This window comes from Mytilus edulis, chromosome 7, assembly GCF_963676685.1.
Source record: "Mytilus edulis chromosome 7, xbMytEdul2.2, whole genome shotgun sequence".
Classification (NCBI taxonomy): domain Eukaryota; kingdom Metazoa; phylum Mollusca; class Bivalvia; order Mytilida; family Mytilidae; genus Mytilus; species Mytilus edulis.
The window spans coordinates 31,213,271-31,230,591 of NC_092350.1; the positions used below are offsets into that span (position 1 = coordinate 31,213,271).

The following is a 17,321-nucleotide window of genomic DNA, read 5'->3' on the forward strand; positions in this document are numbered from 1 at the left end:
GACACATTTTTAAAACTATATACTCTTATGATGATTGACCTTCGGGCCAGGTGAGCTAAAAAGTGACGCTACATTTTTTAGTATGAAATTAAGTTCAAATGCTCAAATTGCAATTGAAGTTATGGAAGTACATACATGTATATTTTGGAAGGTAAGTTTTTAGAACATTTAGGAACGTTGTACTTCAAAAACCGATAAGCCAGTAAAGTAAAATGGTCAGAAGTATTTGTCACCTATAATTAGTTGTTATATAAATCATGAAATCTACGGATATTTTTCATAACAAATATTTAGGAACTTTTTCATGCGGTGCATTACGTTTGCGCGCATTACCATTACATTTGCGCGCAAAAATCATTACGTTTGCGCGCAGCTTTTGATTACAATTGCGCGCATTTTTTTGACAGGTAAACTCAGGTAAAATACAGGTAATAATACTTATTTGATTATAATTTGGTCAATTATTAACAAGTATAAGTTCTCATTCCGTTAGTGTTAGTCCCCAGCTCACCAACGATGAGCTTAAAGTGGGATTTCGAGAAAGATAAGTCCGTTTTATTATGCACAAGCACTAAATTCTAGAAAAATATAAAGGTAAAAATTCTAAAATGCTAAAACATACCTAATTGTAAAGGTTAAAGTATTGATAAATTCATTTCTTTACATGTCGGTATACATGCCGAAACTCCATGTTAGTGCCTTGGTGTAACTTTACAAACTAACTTAAGTTATTTACTAATTTTAAAAACGATCACTATTCGTTGAAACACTTTTCACTCTGAAATATTCGCAATGAAGTTAGATGTATGTCTTAAGCTATACGAGTTTATAATGATCACTTTATAATTTGTTTTAGAATTTAATATGAAAATATATAATTTGAATTAAGAAATATTTTCCAAATTAATAATTGAAAGTCATATTTATTATGAAAATAAAAAAAAAAATATTGTCAATTATAATTAATTTAATTTTTTCTTTATATTTTTACCTGAGTTTACCTGTAAAAATGAATGCGCGCAAATGTAATCAAAAGCTGCGCGCAAACGTAAAACATTTTAATCCCCAAATGCGCGCAAACGTAGTGCGCCCATTTCATGTAAGATTTTAATCAAAATTAATACCAATAGAAGCAGACCTCTCATAGGTTTATTTGTTTATTTGGTAATTTATCTATTTTGAAGCGTTAATTCTCAATTTCTGATGATATAACACAAAGTTTATATCTTATCCAAAAATTTGATTTACACCAAAAATGAAAAACAAAACTAACCGAAGAAAAGTATGACCAAATAAAAAAAAACTTGCCGACGTATTTGTGTGTTGAGAAATCCAGAACTAATAAAAATAAGTGTCTTTGAGCATTGGAGGGTGTGGATATAGGATAAAGACAGGATGTGGATATAGAATAAAGGCGATAGGAACGTTCATCTTGCATTGAGCCCGAACACCAACAATTGTTGAACTATCCCATAGTCATATTGATTGATAAAATGTACGTCACATCAAAGTTCACGGTATCGCTTTCAGAGTAAATTTCGTTTCTTTATTCTCTTTTAAAGATACTTTTTTTTAGTATTTTGAAAAGGCTAAATGGAAGACTAGTATGAAGTTTTAAGCTGAAACTTTTACGAATTATATAATATCAAAGAATGTTTCTGTTCTTTTCAATACAATTTTATTGGTTTAATACTGTAGAACAGATTTAGCGTTTTGTGAGTTTATAGAAATTAATCTTGTGAGTAATTTTACATGTGATTAAAACACTTTACCAAGATAAACAACTAGTGTATGTATATTTTCTTAAGCCCCATTTATGGGCATTGGTTTTTCCTTTTGAATGGTTTTACACTTGTAATTGTTGGGGACTTTTATAGCTGGCTGTTCCGTGTGAGCCAAGGTTCCGTGTTGAAGGCGGTACCTTGACCTATAATGGTCTTTTATAAATTTTAACTTGGATAGAGAGATGTCTTATTGGCACTGTGTCTCATACCACACCTTCATATATCGATCAAATCAGGTTTTGTTGTGACATTTTGGTAGAAACCCATTCAACGCATCGATATCTGATACTAATCGATAAAAATATAACTTAAAGCATAGAATATTTTCTTTTTTATTTGGAATTCATCATACTGGCTTCATTTTTCCGTTCTGAAAATCATAACAGAAATTAATAACGTTAAACGTTGGTTAAAAGTTTTGCGACAGGAGACCTTTGGGAATTCATAAACTTAGTATTTTTTTTGTTTAATGATATAATCAAGATTGTTGCATGCCGTTCAAATGTTATAGATTAGGAGGCACATTTGCTTTGTACATTAATTATGTCAAAAAGTGATTATATGCAAAGAATATGAGAAAAAATTTACTTGTTGAATGCAGTAATAATAAATAACGAATTTACAAACTTTTTAGAAATGATGTCCAAATTGGCCATCAAGATCAAAATTATAGAACAAAATCATATACCGATACTGTACTTTTTTCATGTATCAAACTGATAAAAAAAAAATACTACCGAGAAGAAAGGCCAATGCTTTGTATTGTACTAACGGGATAAAAATAACGAATATTATGTTTTTATCAATAAAAAAATTGGTGTTGACTTTAACGGTGCTTTTTTGTGGACTTTAGCGGAACTTGTTATTGTGGACTTTAACGGTGTTTTCTTGTGGACTTTAGCGGAGGTAATTTTGTGGACTTTAGCGGCAAGTTTGTGGACTTTAGCGGCGTTGTGGACTTTAGCGGAAATTTGTTGTGGACTTTAGCGGTGTTGTGGACTTTAGAGGAATTGTGGACTTTAACGGTGCCACACCGCCGAGCGAAGCGAGTCGAACAATATTTTGATTATTTTTTGCTTTACAAAACCGTTAAATACAGGAATCAATATAGTTTTGGCAACCAAAGGTGGGGTCGGGGCGTGCAACCTATACGTCATCTAGATTCGCCACTTATCTTATAAAGTGTATACCGAATTAAAATATTGTAAGAAATGAGAAAACAGGCACACCCGGGAAATGTTTATTATAATAAATGCCGAATATCAAGTTCTTTTTATCGATTTCTATACATTTTTTTCAAATATATATAAAAGTTATATAGCAATAATGATAAGGCAGACAAATATACAAATAAATCGACTTGGCCGATATCCTAATAAAACTTATTGACCTTTAATTACGAGTTTTTTTTCATTTCTTTGCGTTTTTACACGCCCGTCCCAATTTTGACAGGACGTATTATTGTATACACCCGTCTGTCCGTCCGTCCTTCCATCCGTCCGTTCTTCCATCTATCAGTCATTCGGTCCGTCCGTCTGTCCGTCTATCTATCCGTCTGTCCAGCATAAACATGTCGCACCGTAACTTCAGGACAGCTTATCTTATTTTCTTAAAAATTAACATAGTTATTTCTTATAATGGTCAAACGATCTGCAAACCTTTTAGTGAAAATCGTCAATGTTTGAATGCATAAATGTATTAATAATTGATAGTAAATATTGTAAACTAAGTGTATATAATATAGTATAGTAAATTAAAATTATGGCACAATCAAAACACATCCTTTTATTTTTCATCTTTACATACTACTATTATAAACAAAGAAAATATAATAATGTTACAAAATAATTAGATACCAGTGTTTGCTATTCAGTATTTATATTCCATTTAAAATTAGTTTGAAGTTAAGTGAAATAAGGGATACGCCTTTCATCAGGAAAATGTGTATTATCATAAAATTAACTATGTCCAAAAGTGCCCATTTAAAATAGATTTTAACACGCCAAATTTACTTTACAATAAATATATATTTAAATTCTCGAAAGACAATGTTCAGATCCATGCCAAAGTTTCTTTTCATAAATTGTTTATTAGACCGTTGGTTTTCCCGTTTGAATGGTTTTCTACTAGTAATTTTGGGGCCCTTTATAGCTTGTTGTTCGGTGTGAGCCAAGGCTCCGTGTTGAAGGCCGTACTTTAACCTATAATGGTTTACTTTTTTAAATTGTTATTTGGATGGAGAGTTGTCTCATTGGCACTCACACCACATCTGCCTTTATCTGTTAAAAAAAAAAACAAAACCGGGTGATTGTGTAGTAACAACATTGACGAAACCGGTTTATTTTAATTTGACATGACCCTTTTCTTTCGTTCCATACACAGAAATACAATTATTGAGATGCTCATAATAACTAAATTTGCAATCTCCGTGTCAATATCTATCTTCCCGTACTTTTCTTTCCGTACAATTTGCACAATTTAACGAGAAATTAAACAATTTCGCGGCAAGGTTCACTCAATTCGTCATTTTGACATGCATTTTGACTTATTTCTCCGTTAATATAGAACGGTTGTAGAAAATATTGCATCTCACAATAGAAAATAGTTGTATATGTATATATATTCTTCGATATCATAAAAAAATTAAAAAATCAGGAGAAACCTACCTTTATTTTGTCTATTGGTGTGCCGTCATTGTGCCGGATGTTAGATACCATCGAGTCCGAGCAAATTTTGCCGGTGTGGTTTAGACACAGTGGACTAGGTCTGTTTATAAATCAGACTAAATGTTTAATAAAATTACATTGATCAAATCGATCTATCCTTTCTATGCTAGTATATCAGTTATATTCCTGACCTCATAACGTATTTATGATCCCAATTTTCGAACATATAAAATGAACAGATACAAAAAAGTAGTAAATAAGATATTTATTTCAAACTAAAACTTGTATCAATTTTTAAAAAAATTTCGTTTGAGACAAATCATTAGATTAGCGCCAATGATCTCAAAATAAAAAGATTGTTTTATATGTGTCTCAACACCACTTTGATGCTCTGCTTTGGACTATTTCGTTGCGGTCAGCTCTTTGTTGGAAAAAGCCGGTGTGCCCGGGGAAAACCATCGACCTTCGATAGGAAAACTGACAATTCTTCAAGATTGCAGTGGCGGATCCAGAACTTTTCATAAGGGGAGAACCACTGACTGGCATAAGGGGGCCCGCTTAGATCATGAGTCAGAGATTCCCTATATAATCAACCAAATGTTTCCCACAAAAGGGGTCCCCAACGCCTATTGATTGTAGTCGAGTGCACCCGCACAAGCGGGATATTAAGTCACAACCTCAGTCTTGACTGACTATAGTAATTACAGTAGTAAATACTTAGATCACTCGACCACCGAGGTCCCATTAAATTAGAAAGAGACAGATATAAAACTATACATAGTTTATAGGAATAAATCAGAAGCTTTGTAAGAGTGTACCATCAGTGGCGTAGCTTGCATGTATGCTCAGATGCTTCAGCCTCCACATCATTTTGACAAAAACAATGTTTTTTAAATAATTATATATAAATTACATGTGACAGTGTTTGCAGCAGATACACATGGTGGTATCCTAATGTAACATGGGCAGGGATATGAGAAAAGTGTCCAATCATTTCCGAAACAGTATGTGTAGTCTTTCCTGTAGAATTATTTAGTTTATGTAACATGATGGATAAATCGCAGAAAATCATTAAAAGTCTATGCCGTAGCGCGTCGTCAGCTACAGCAGGCGTAGACGATAATGATACGTAGACATACGGACATGTTTGATCTGAAATGGAGCTAAGCAGAGCGATGACATATCAATGTTAACAACTTCAACATCATACCCTGATGTCGTTTCCCGTGATCATGGAGTTTTATCATTCCTGGGCTTAGAAATATCCTTTCCATCTAGTACAAATATTAATTTTATTTTCAATAAAAGAATAGAGTCCCAATATCCCCGCATTACACATATTTTATCTTTCCCAGATACAAGGGCATTAAATAAAAAATAATTAATATCTCGAGAAATAAATGCTTCAGAACAAATGCAATGGGATTTCCATTATAATTTATATTTCCAAGGGGCATAATTGGTTAAGATTATTTTTGCAAGTGTCAAAAACATTGCTAATGATATAAATTTATTTCACAAAAATGGCAAAAATTGTACACATGACAGTGATAACAAGACTGGACAGACGGACAACCAGTATTTCTATGTCCCCTGCAACATTTCAAGATAAGTAATCATAAACCCCATTCCGAGGCTTAAATTCCAGGAAAGGAGGGTCAATTCGGTTGTAATACAGATGTTACGCTGTAATTGGTCTGATTTTGAGTTGTCAAATATATAGGATTGGGTGTTGGAAATAAAATATCTATTGGTGGGTATTTTGAAATTTAACAAAAATTTAGTCAGTGTCGGATTAATTCTAGGGGAGGACACCCGCATACGGGGAAAATGTCAGAAAAAAAAATATGCATAAAATGGTCCCAAAAATTTTTGGCATCCACATCATTTCAACCCTGCCTACGCCACTGACCATTAATCTGCTTGAAGATGAACAACATTTTATTACTAGTTGTCCGACAAAGGAGATTAACAATATTTATTTATGTTTTAAATGTCTAGATGCTAGACGGAATATAAATAAATAAATCAAAACGCGCGTTCGTGAATTAATGTGTAATTCGGTCCCTCAATGAGTATTTTTCTTGATTTGAATTCTCCGACTAGTTATTATATAAGTATAACGATGATTATTGTCATGATTCAGTGGTCCTGGTCCTGCAGATTAAACGTTCCGGTCCTGCCTTGATTAAACGTTCAAGTCCTACCTAGATTACTCTGTACATAAGTTAAAGAAGATGCAGCAATATATGTAGCTTTATAACTATATAAACATTTAATATATCATTTCAATGTAAAATATATGCAAAACAGAAAACGTTTTCTATACTTGTACATAATATTTTATCAATATCAGTTCCCCGATGTTAAATTTCAACTGGCCACAAATTTGCTATAAAAAAGGGATAAAAGGAATCGTTTACAAATCACACAATACAAAAGACTATACATCACCCTCTACACATGACTTAAGTGTTTGTATGTCTCACATTTGTTTAATTAATTAGTGAGAAAATAATAGGATATGAAACGAAATGCTTACTTCCGCAAGTCTTTGATGTTATGAGTATTTTAAGTACCAGCAATAGACAAGAAAATCCGGATGAACATATTATAATATGTGGGTATTTTTAAAAGTATATAAAAATGACGATAAAAATCAGCAATATTTGATCCTTTAAATATATATACAATCTCAGTTACTGAAAATAATTGGAAATGTCAGTTTAGCAGATAAAGAACGGGATGAATGCATACAATTTGAGATTTCGATATTAGACGTGCAGCCTTAAAAAAACAGACATTCATATATTAAGGGAGCTACGATTTGATTTTTTAATTTAAGGGAGCTAGGAAGAAAAATGTTGTCCTGGATTTTTATTTTTCTCTGTATTCCGCTTTTCCTGACGTTTTTTAATATAAATTGGTATTCTGCCTTTTTTCTGACAAAGTTTTTCATCCTGCCTTTTATTTTACTAAAAGCTTCTGTCTACCTTTTTTAAAATTTCATCCTAGCCCACCCAAACTCCATACAAATCATATGGTAGCTTAGTTTCATTATATCTAATGAAAATTGTGACCCGCATTGTTAACTTGGTAACCTTAAGAATATTAAGTTTATGCAAAAGATCGATCAGTTTACCCGGATAGTATCTACATATACTGGCTCAGTAAACAACCGTAAAAATTAGGACGTGCTATCCCGCTTTAATTACTGCAACATCTACTAGTATTCAATTGTCATGAGCAGTAATTTAAATCGAATACAAACTTTGAAAGTCCCCTGACCTTTAACGCATATATTATAACTTGTTTACGTACCTCACAGGTAAATGCAATTTAACTTGCTAAGACGACTGTGTAACTTGGCGATATAACTGTAACTTATACATTAAATATTCGACTGCATGTTCTACTTTGTTTTTATCTAAAAGTAATAAATGCTCAAAATCATATTCAGTGTATTCAAACATTTATTTTATTTAAAGATCTTGCATTGATATTCTACGATTAAATTTGACTCTCACTTTTTAAATGAAAAGCTTATGCCTTTCCCCACTCAACACTGAAGCACTTAGGATGTATATTTACTTGTATCTCATTATTTTTGTCCTATATTTTAAAAGTTCATTGTCACTGTGTTCATAGTATTTGATGAAACGCATACCAATTACCCTGATCTTTGAGTGTCGTTGTATTTCAACATGGCAGTAGGAAAAGAAAAATGCTTGGAGATTTTAAAAGCAAATTTGTTGGTACTTTTGACCTTAGTGGGAGCTGCAGTTGGATTTATTATAGGTGTGGTTGTTCGGAATACAAACCCAACGGACAGCACACTCATGTGGGTTGGTAAGTAAATATTAGTTACTCTAGCATTGTATTTTGACCGATGCAAAAAAAAAATATCAATATATTCATTACTTCAACTTGTTTTAACCTACATCCAGAGTTTCATCTTTTGTATCATCAGTAATGCTTTCAACAGTTGAAGCTACGTCCTGTATATTGCACAAGTAAAGTTGAATGTATAAACTTTTTAAGGTAGAAGAATAACTGATGCGATAAATATTGTACGCGACATTTCAATGATTGTATAATACAGAATAGAACAAGCATTTGAACATCCAACGTATGGTAGTGACTTGAATTGTACCAGTAATTGTATTATAAATAACGGCTTTGAATAAACTCATTCTAAAAGGTTACCAATTCAACACTGCAATTAGATCTTTGAATATTGTTTTTATTGGACTAAATATTGATTTTGTTGTTAGTAAATTAAAATCGAACTAAATATAATATTTATATACATATAAACAATGAAAGCTATACCATATGTCGGTACTTGTATCTTTGCAATGCAGAACGTCATATTTTCCTCTGAGTGTTTATATGACGTCCTTACACGAATTCCATTGTTGATTGATATTTTAGTCTTAGATGCATGACTCTAATTATAATGTATACTTTTTTATTAGTTGTTTTTTGCTTTGAACAAACTGTCAGTAACTACGAGTACTCTCATATCTGTAGTTCGTGTCTTTTTGTTTTTAGGGATGTTTAATTACCGTCCACGTCCAATTCTGTGTTTATTTTTAGAAATATTACTTTGCGTATCCATCTTATGAGCAAAGCCTTTTTGATGTTCTTTTTTTTTTATAGTTGTTCTTATGTTCTACTGTTACACCACTGTTTGTTTGTTATGAGCGGATTGACGCCTTCAAATTTAAACGTGTTATACCCGTTAGATTCTACAAATGCATGTCCCAAGTCAGGACAATGATTGTCTTCGGGGCCTTTTGTTACTTACTATATATATATATATATATATATATATTTATATGCATTATGGGTTTTCCTCGTTTTTTGAAGTCCATATGATGACCCATTATAGTTTGTTAATGTTTGTTGTCTGAAGATTTGTTTTATTGGCAATCATACCACATCGTCTTATTTTTATATTTACTGCCATATATTTGAATTGACTGTTAATTGAGATAATTAACTTTGCAAGTTATGATCATTCTTCTCATATTTTGAACGCTAGCACTTGTCCCTAAAATTGTTTTTATGTATTATACACTAAACAACCAGTTGCATTCTCTTTTATATATTTCAACTGCTTCCTTATTTGAAAAAAAAAGAAACGAACATATATATTTCTGATTGTGTATTTATTTTGATTAAAACTTTATGGCAGATCTTTATATATACATGTAATGTATAGTAGTCACATATCAATTGTTGTTTTTAGTTTTGTACGTGACATTTTAGAGCTTGACATATACATTGTGTTTTGGGACAGATGCATCCTGCCTCCGGGTGCGAGATTCTCATTTTGTTTTGAAGAACCATTTGTGGCCTTCGTCTGTTGTATGCTCTTTGGTTTTTGGTCTCTTTGACACATTCCCCATTTCCATTCTCAATTTTATATAAAATATAAACGCTTGTATATTCTTAAAGAAAAGAAAATATATGTTGACCTTTATACGACCCTTTTGTTAGTGTATCCTTGTGTATCTACCTTATGAAGTTAAATATCACATTTTGTGAAACAAAATTATACACCAATACCGAAAAAAACAATCCTTTGAAATTGATAACCTTTCAAGCGAGAATGTTTTTTTTATTCTTATTGCAGGGCTTTAGAATTAAAACATTTAAATTTCTGGACAAGCTAAGAGGTGACGACGAGGTCACTTCTAACATTTACAAGTTAAATACTATCTCTTTATTATTTCTCAACAAACCACATCGCATTTCATATAAACATGTTTTCTATTTACATGTTTAATCAAAACGAATCAATATAGGCTAAAGCTAGCAGTTTCTGAATATTTGAATGACACGTTTAATTAATCCTATTTAGTATTCCTTTTCTATTTTCAGTTTTAATGTATTTATTGATAAAACACAATCTTTCTATTTTTACTTATTTCATAGTGCACCTGCTATGATGTTTTAATCTATAACTGAATTAAGATTTTGTTTACTGAAAATTCTTGTCTTTGTCAAATCTACAATTTCGGTGATCAATCTATACAATTTTAAACAACCAACTGTATTTCATTATGACACATTTAAAGAATCTGGTAATGTAGTGATATTGCGCATTTTTATTTCTATTTTTATTACTCTTATTTTATGGGAGGTAGCCTTTCAAATATTGACGTATGGCGAGAGGTGATGTGAAATTCTCTCACAACATTTCCAGTTAAAATCTAATCTTATGAATTGACAGCCAGTTAAATTAATATAACATAATACACAATCACATTATCATATTACAATCGTGCTTGATTTGTAGATTTGTAGAGCAAATATACGTTTTTTCGAAAATAACTAATAGCATCCAGTAAAAAACAATGATTTCATGTAAACAAAAATTGAAAAAGATTTTTTCCTCATTGATCGAACTTAATGCCTCATTCACAAGTACATTTAATTCGAATTGAATTCGAATCGAATGCGAATCGAATTCGCTAATCGCGTTCACACGCTCTTCCTTTTTAATTCTAATTCGCATTATCCAATTCGCATTAGAAATGCATTTTTGTTAATACGAATTAAAAAAGTTAATGTCGTTTGGACAGTAAAGCAAATTTGACGCGCATTGTACAAAAAAAATGTAACGTCCGGACATAAAACGTTTCGAATGCAAATTAAACTAATTCGAATTAGTTAATGTAGTTAATGCGAATCGAATTCGAATAACGTGTGAACGCAGCATACAATAACAGTTGCAAAAATTAAAATTATGATTTAGCTTTCACTTTTGTTGTAGGTATCCTAGGAGAGATTTATCTCAACATGCTGAAAATGATGATAGTTCCTCTGATAGTGGCTTCAGTTATAACAGGTAATTTGGTTGAATGATTGTGGTTTAGGATTAGGATTAGAGGGAATATTTTAAAATAAAAAATGAAACAAAAAAACGAAAGCATTCACAACAATTATTTAAATAAAAAAACCTAATAAATGACAAGGTTCCTGGGAGGCTTATATTTCAGAAGAAAAAAAATTTCAAGAAAATATGAAGGGGTAAATTATTCTGCTGATTTTAAATAGGTGGTTATTTGTCAAATATTTCTTTATATGTGTCTTCTTTAGTATGGAAATTATTATTTAAAAACTTGGGTCATATAATATAAGATTGGCTATAAAAATTAGACTAAATGTACAAAAAGGACATACAAACTCATAAACTGACTACGTCATGGTAAAAAAAGAAAAAGGCAAACAGTCAAACAAGTGCACAAAACAAAACATCGAAAACTAAAAACTTAGCAACACGAACCCAACCAAAATTGGGGGTTATCTGAGGTGTTCCAATAGGATAAGCAGATCTTGTTTCACATATGACGACCGTCGTGTTTCTCCTGTAAGTACAAAGCTAATGATAAGTCCAATTCTGTAATTAACGATTACGATCTGTCGTCATCTGCGATACAGATATTCTATAACGGTCAACAAACTCGTGATGACGTCCGTAAAATTTAAGAAGGGATTATCACTAGTTGAAAGTCTTCGTTTAATGGCTTCTTTGTGAGCAGCGACCAACTATCAAGGAAATCCTGATAGGAAATACAAGCCCTTGCATATTGTATCAACTGGGATATATATGTACTCAATACACAAGTGCTGCTGAATGATTGTTGTTTCATAAAAATAGAAAGTTCACAATTAGAAAGATGAAATCATTTCTTTTGAATTAAAGCCTTGTTTTCAAAGACCCTCATCGTCAATTTGTAGATGTAAGTTAAGATATGACGCAGACGTCACTGTTTCGGTTATATCCTTAATATTAAGCTCGATGTGATAGATGTACTGAGCATGGTCACAATAATTAAGTGAGAGAACATCATCTTAATGGTGGAAAGCAAAGTACAGGATACTTTATTTTCTTCACAAGAAGTTCCAAGAACATACATATAGATATGTTGAACATTTCTACTTTCAATTGAACTTGTGGCATAAACTATTTGCTAGATACTGAAGATTTTGAATGATCAACTGTTCATGAATAACATCTTAGTCACGTATGAGTGACTGCAATCAATCTGATATTCTTATAACTTCTATTTTGTGGTTTAATTGCCAAAAAATGTTACTTCTGATGATACACGTCAACAAAATGCCTTTTATATCAATAGTCTTAGTATATGAACTATGATTGCCAATGATACAACTTCCCACCAGAAACCCAAATGATGTTGCCGTTAGCAACTTTGAGCCACTGTATGATCTTTAACAATGAACAAAACCCTTCCCACATAGAACAAGATTTAAATGGCTGGACATTAAAGATGTGGAACGAATTTATACGACAGGGAAACATGATTAAATAATGTAAAAAACAATAAACGACCACTGAAATACAGACTGATACAGAAAAGGGTACACAACTTTTCTTACATTGATTTATTATTATTTATTTCATTTAACAGGAACAGCTACCTTAGACCCTAAGTCAAATGGAAAAATTAGCTTAGTTAGTTTGGGTTATATTATGAGTACAAACTTCCTTGGATGCTTAGTTGGCAGTATACTTTGTGTGATCATTCGACCAGGTAAGATTTTCATATTCAAAGGCAATAAATACTGCAAGCAAATAATTTATTCTGTAAAAAAAACACCACAAAGCTGTATAATTTCGTACTTGTTAATTCACAATGAACATAATTACATGTACTTTATATTTATTTGAGTTTAGTTTCTTGTGTACTTTTAACTGTTTTTATCCGTTATTCATAAATAAATGACTTTCTAAAGTATGCATAACTTTTATCGAATTGTTATCTCTCGAAAAATGTGTCAGTCGCTTTTCATTTCAAATTTTAAAGACATTCAATTTTGACAATATTCAACACGGTTATAAACAAAATAAATGCATCTCATATACGTCATAAATCTATAAAACCGATTCAAATCTGTTACTTATATGTTTATTTTTCATTGCATGGCTTAACTTTACTTCTTTCATACTTTAAGATTACTGCTAATTGTCAAATAGTCTAGAACAGTGTTTTATCGTTTGATTACAGGTGAAATCGCTAAAACAGAAGTTAAAGCATTAAACTCTGTTCCCTTAGAAACGGAGGACATTTTCGCTGATTTACTGAGGTAAAATAAGGAGGGAATTATACTTGCCCTTTTAAGTTTACAACGCATCTTTAGTATTCAGAGTATACAAAGGGAGCAGTCAATATAATCGAAGAACGAAACACAATCTTATTACCAAAGAGAACAAACCGCTTTCGTAGACCCAAAAAATTCAAAAGTTTAGTATATCAGCATTTAGATAAGCATAATCATAATCTGAAATATATAAAATTCCAACCGCTCGAAACCGTTCAAAAACAACCAGGAGAATCGCACAAGCAATTTGAAAAATCACGCGAAGTTCGCGAATTGTTTTGGATAAAAAGACTTCAAACAGCTTATCCTCTCGGTCTAAATGATAAAATATTAGGGCAGGGGAACATATCTAAAACTCATATCGATGTCATTGATATTGTTGATAAACGACTTAGAAATAATAGGTCTCATGGTAAACGCAAGAACCGTAATCAACGTATTAAACATCGTATAAATTATACACTTGCTGATCTGTTATCTATAATAAAGAATAATGGCAGACATCAAGTATTATGCAAACTGGGTCAGATACCTATAAGTAAATTATATGCTATTTTTCTGGAGTGTGATAAAATTTCTTTTTTTAGCCCATTTTATGAATACACCCGTATTATTACAGCCTTTTGTCATCACAGGCTTTTTCCTATTATTGATAAACCTGAAAATCATAAACGACATTTTCTCAAATTAAAATATATAAATAGAGGTATTGATTTTATTAATTTGTCTAGCATATTCAATGACTCTTCTGTCTATAGCTTAATACCTCCATATTTTGATAATATAGAACAACCCATTATTTCGTATTCTTATAAAAAACCAAGCAGAAATTTGATTTTCAATTATACGTCAATTACAACAGACGTCAATATAGAAAATAATGTTCCTTCCACTTGAGATTGCGAAACATCTAGTTTTAAATATGTTCCCTATGGTCATGTTATCACAGGAGACCTCAACATCGTCGATGACCGTGAAGTCATAACTTTTCTAAAGAAAGGACCGAAATACCGTCCTCCATCTACAATAGATTGGAAACAGTGTCGTCAGGTCATTAAAGACGCTCTGTCCGCCTATTGTAAAAATTGGTGCAAACGTGAAAAATCCGATAAAAAATCTTTAGACAGTTATTTGAATAAAATTATGAATACGGTTGATATTCGAATATCTCATTTAGAAAACAATTCTGAAATTAATAATAGGAACCATGATATACCCATTTCTAGAATAAAAAACAAACTCAAGGTACTCGCAGAGCGGTTTGTGTTCGTACCGGCAGACAAGGCAGCAAATAATGTAGTGGTGGTGTGACGCATATACTACACGAAAGTTCTTCAAAACGAAATTATCAATTCCTCTACATTCAGGTCAGTGCGCACCACAGAGAGTCAAATCGTTAACAAGCATACCACTGCCACTGCCCAGCTTAAAGCATCTTCCGAACATTTGAAAGTCCCTACCATGTACTGGTTACCGAAATTACACAAAAAACCATTTAAATTCCGTTTCATCTCCGCTTCCAGTAAGTGTTCTACTACTAATCTATCAGTGCTTCTAACCACCTCCCTTACTACTATCAAAGAACTGGTTATTAACTTTTGTAATAAAGCTTATGAAAATAATGGTATTAATTATTTTTGGAGTGTTAAAAATTCTTTAGAGGTTTTAGATAAAATACATGCTTTCAATGGTCCTTACAATTCTGTTGACAGTTATGATTTTTCTACTCTGTACACTACACTTCCACACAATCTTATAAAGAAAAAGTTTTTGTATTTGATAAAATGGTCTTTTGAAAAATCTCATTGTAATTTTATTTGCTGTAACTCGTTTAAGGCCTTTTTCTGTAACGAAAAGGGAAAGTATGCTAGATACACTTACTGGAAATGTGAGGATATGATTGAAGCTTTAAACTTTCTGCTTGATAACATTTATGTACGTTTCGGCGATAAAGTGTATCGTCAGGTAGTAGGTATTCCTATGGGCACCAACTGTGCCCCTTTAATAGCAGATTTATTTCTATATTGCTATGAATCTCAGTTTATGACCAAACTCAGTAAAGACCCATCATTGTTACATTTGGTTGATACATTCAAAAATACCTACCGTTATCTGGATGATATTTTTTCGTTGAATAATCCAGAGTTCTCTAAATATACTTCAGAAATTTACCCAAACGAACTTACTTTAACTAAATCTAACATAAACAGCAACAGTTGTCCTTTTCTAGATTTAGACATTTCAATTTCAAACGGGAAACTTCACACTAAAATTTACGACAAAAGAGACGATTTTTCATTTCCTATTGTTAATTTTCCTTTTTTAGACGGCGATGTGCCTTTGGCTCCATCATACGGTGTTTATATATCGCAACTCGTTCGGTTTGCCCGTGTGTGTTCTGATGTCATAGATTTTAACGAACGTAATCAATGCATCACTGGTAAATTGTTGTGTCAGGGATTTCGATACCATAAATTACTTAAAACTTTTACTAAATTCTTTCATAGATACAAAGATTTGATTAATAAATTTGGCTATACCTGTAGACAGCTTATTAAAAATGGTATTTCACATCCTAAATTGTATGGTAATATTGTACTTAAAGCGAGGAAATCACTATGTGATCCTTGTAAACTCATCGAACCTTTAAACAAACTTATAAGTAAGGGTTATCGTACCGATATTGTAATAAGATCTCTGAATATAGTTCACATTGGCACTAATATTGATATTGTCACTAGCAAATTAAAACATAACTAAATTTCATTATCTTTTGAGGCGAGATGTATAGAGACACAGACACGTTAACTTTTATTTCTATAGAAGTCGCTCTTCACTATACTACTACCTGTCGATACATTTATTTTTGGCATTGCACTAGTCATGTCTTCTTTGACTATTAATGACGTTAAAATACTAAATCCCTGTGATGTGTTTTAGTCGATTTTAGTCTCTGATGCATGATTTTTTATTATTAATTGGTTTTGGCTTTTAACTAGCTGTCAGTAACTGCGAGTACTCTCAAATCGTATTTTCTTGTTAATTCGACCTGTTGATACTGTTTATAATACTTTTTTGTCATTTTTTATTTATACGGATCTTGTCTGTACACCAGCTTTGATTATTTGTAATATCTTCACTTATTCTTACAACATTTGTATAAACTTCAAGATTATAAAAAAACCGGTTTTTTTCTAAAGTGAACATTGATTGGTTAAATATTTCTCAGTCATATCCTGTTTTTGAATTTGTTTGTTAGCTTTTTGGTCATGAATGTTTGTCTCTAATATTTAATTAACTGTGCATTTGTATTCAGATATCGCAGATCAAATTTATTCGTTCATTGTTTAATCATACGTTTTTTGATTGAGTTAAGTCTGCCAATTGATATTTTATCGTATGTTTTTCTTTGTTGTGATGTTATGCTATTGTTTCAGAAAAAGGGAGAAGGTTTGGATCCATTAAAACGTTTAATCCCGCTGCAAATGTTTGCACCTGTCCTAAGTCAGGAATCTGATGTACAGAAGTTGTCGTTGGTTTATGTAATATATACGTGTTTCTCGTTTCTCGTTTTGTTAATATAGATTAGACCGTTGGTTTTCCCGTTTGAATGGTTTTACACTAGTAATTTTGGGGCCCTTTATAGCTTGTTGTTCGGTGTGAGCTAAGGCTCCGTGTTGAAGGCCGTACTTTAACCTATAATGGTTTACTTTTTAAATTGTTATTTGTATGG

The 17,321-nt window shown here is 31.8% G+C and overlaps 1 protein-coding gene across 2 annotated transcripts in view; it reads left to right on the forward strand.

The window, feature by feature from the left end:
• The window catches only part of LOC139481246 (excitatory amino acid transporter 1-like), a 74,846-nt gene that overhangs the window by 36,861 nt on the left and 20,664 nt on the right, over positions 1–17,321 (forward strand). Inside the window, exons 1-4 of one of the 2 annotated variants that reach the window (XM_071264424.1) lie at positions 7,799–8,299; positions 11,235–11,309; positions 12,898–13,020; positions 13,495–13,573. In XM_071264424.1, coding sequence (XP_071120525.1) covers positions 8,155–8,299; positions 11,235–11,309; positions 12,898–13,020; positions 13,495–13,573 — 422 coding nt within the window. In that variant the 5' untranslated portion in view covers positions 7,799–8,154. Of the gene's footprint in view, positions 1–7,798; positions 8,300–11,234; positions 11,310–12,897; positions 13,021–13,494; positions 13,574–17,321 lie in introns of those variants that run through there. The other variant, XM_071264425.1, reaches the window with a different exon arrangement.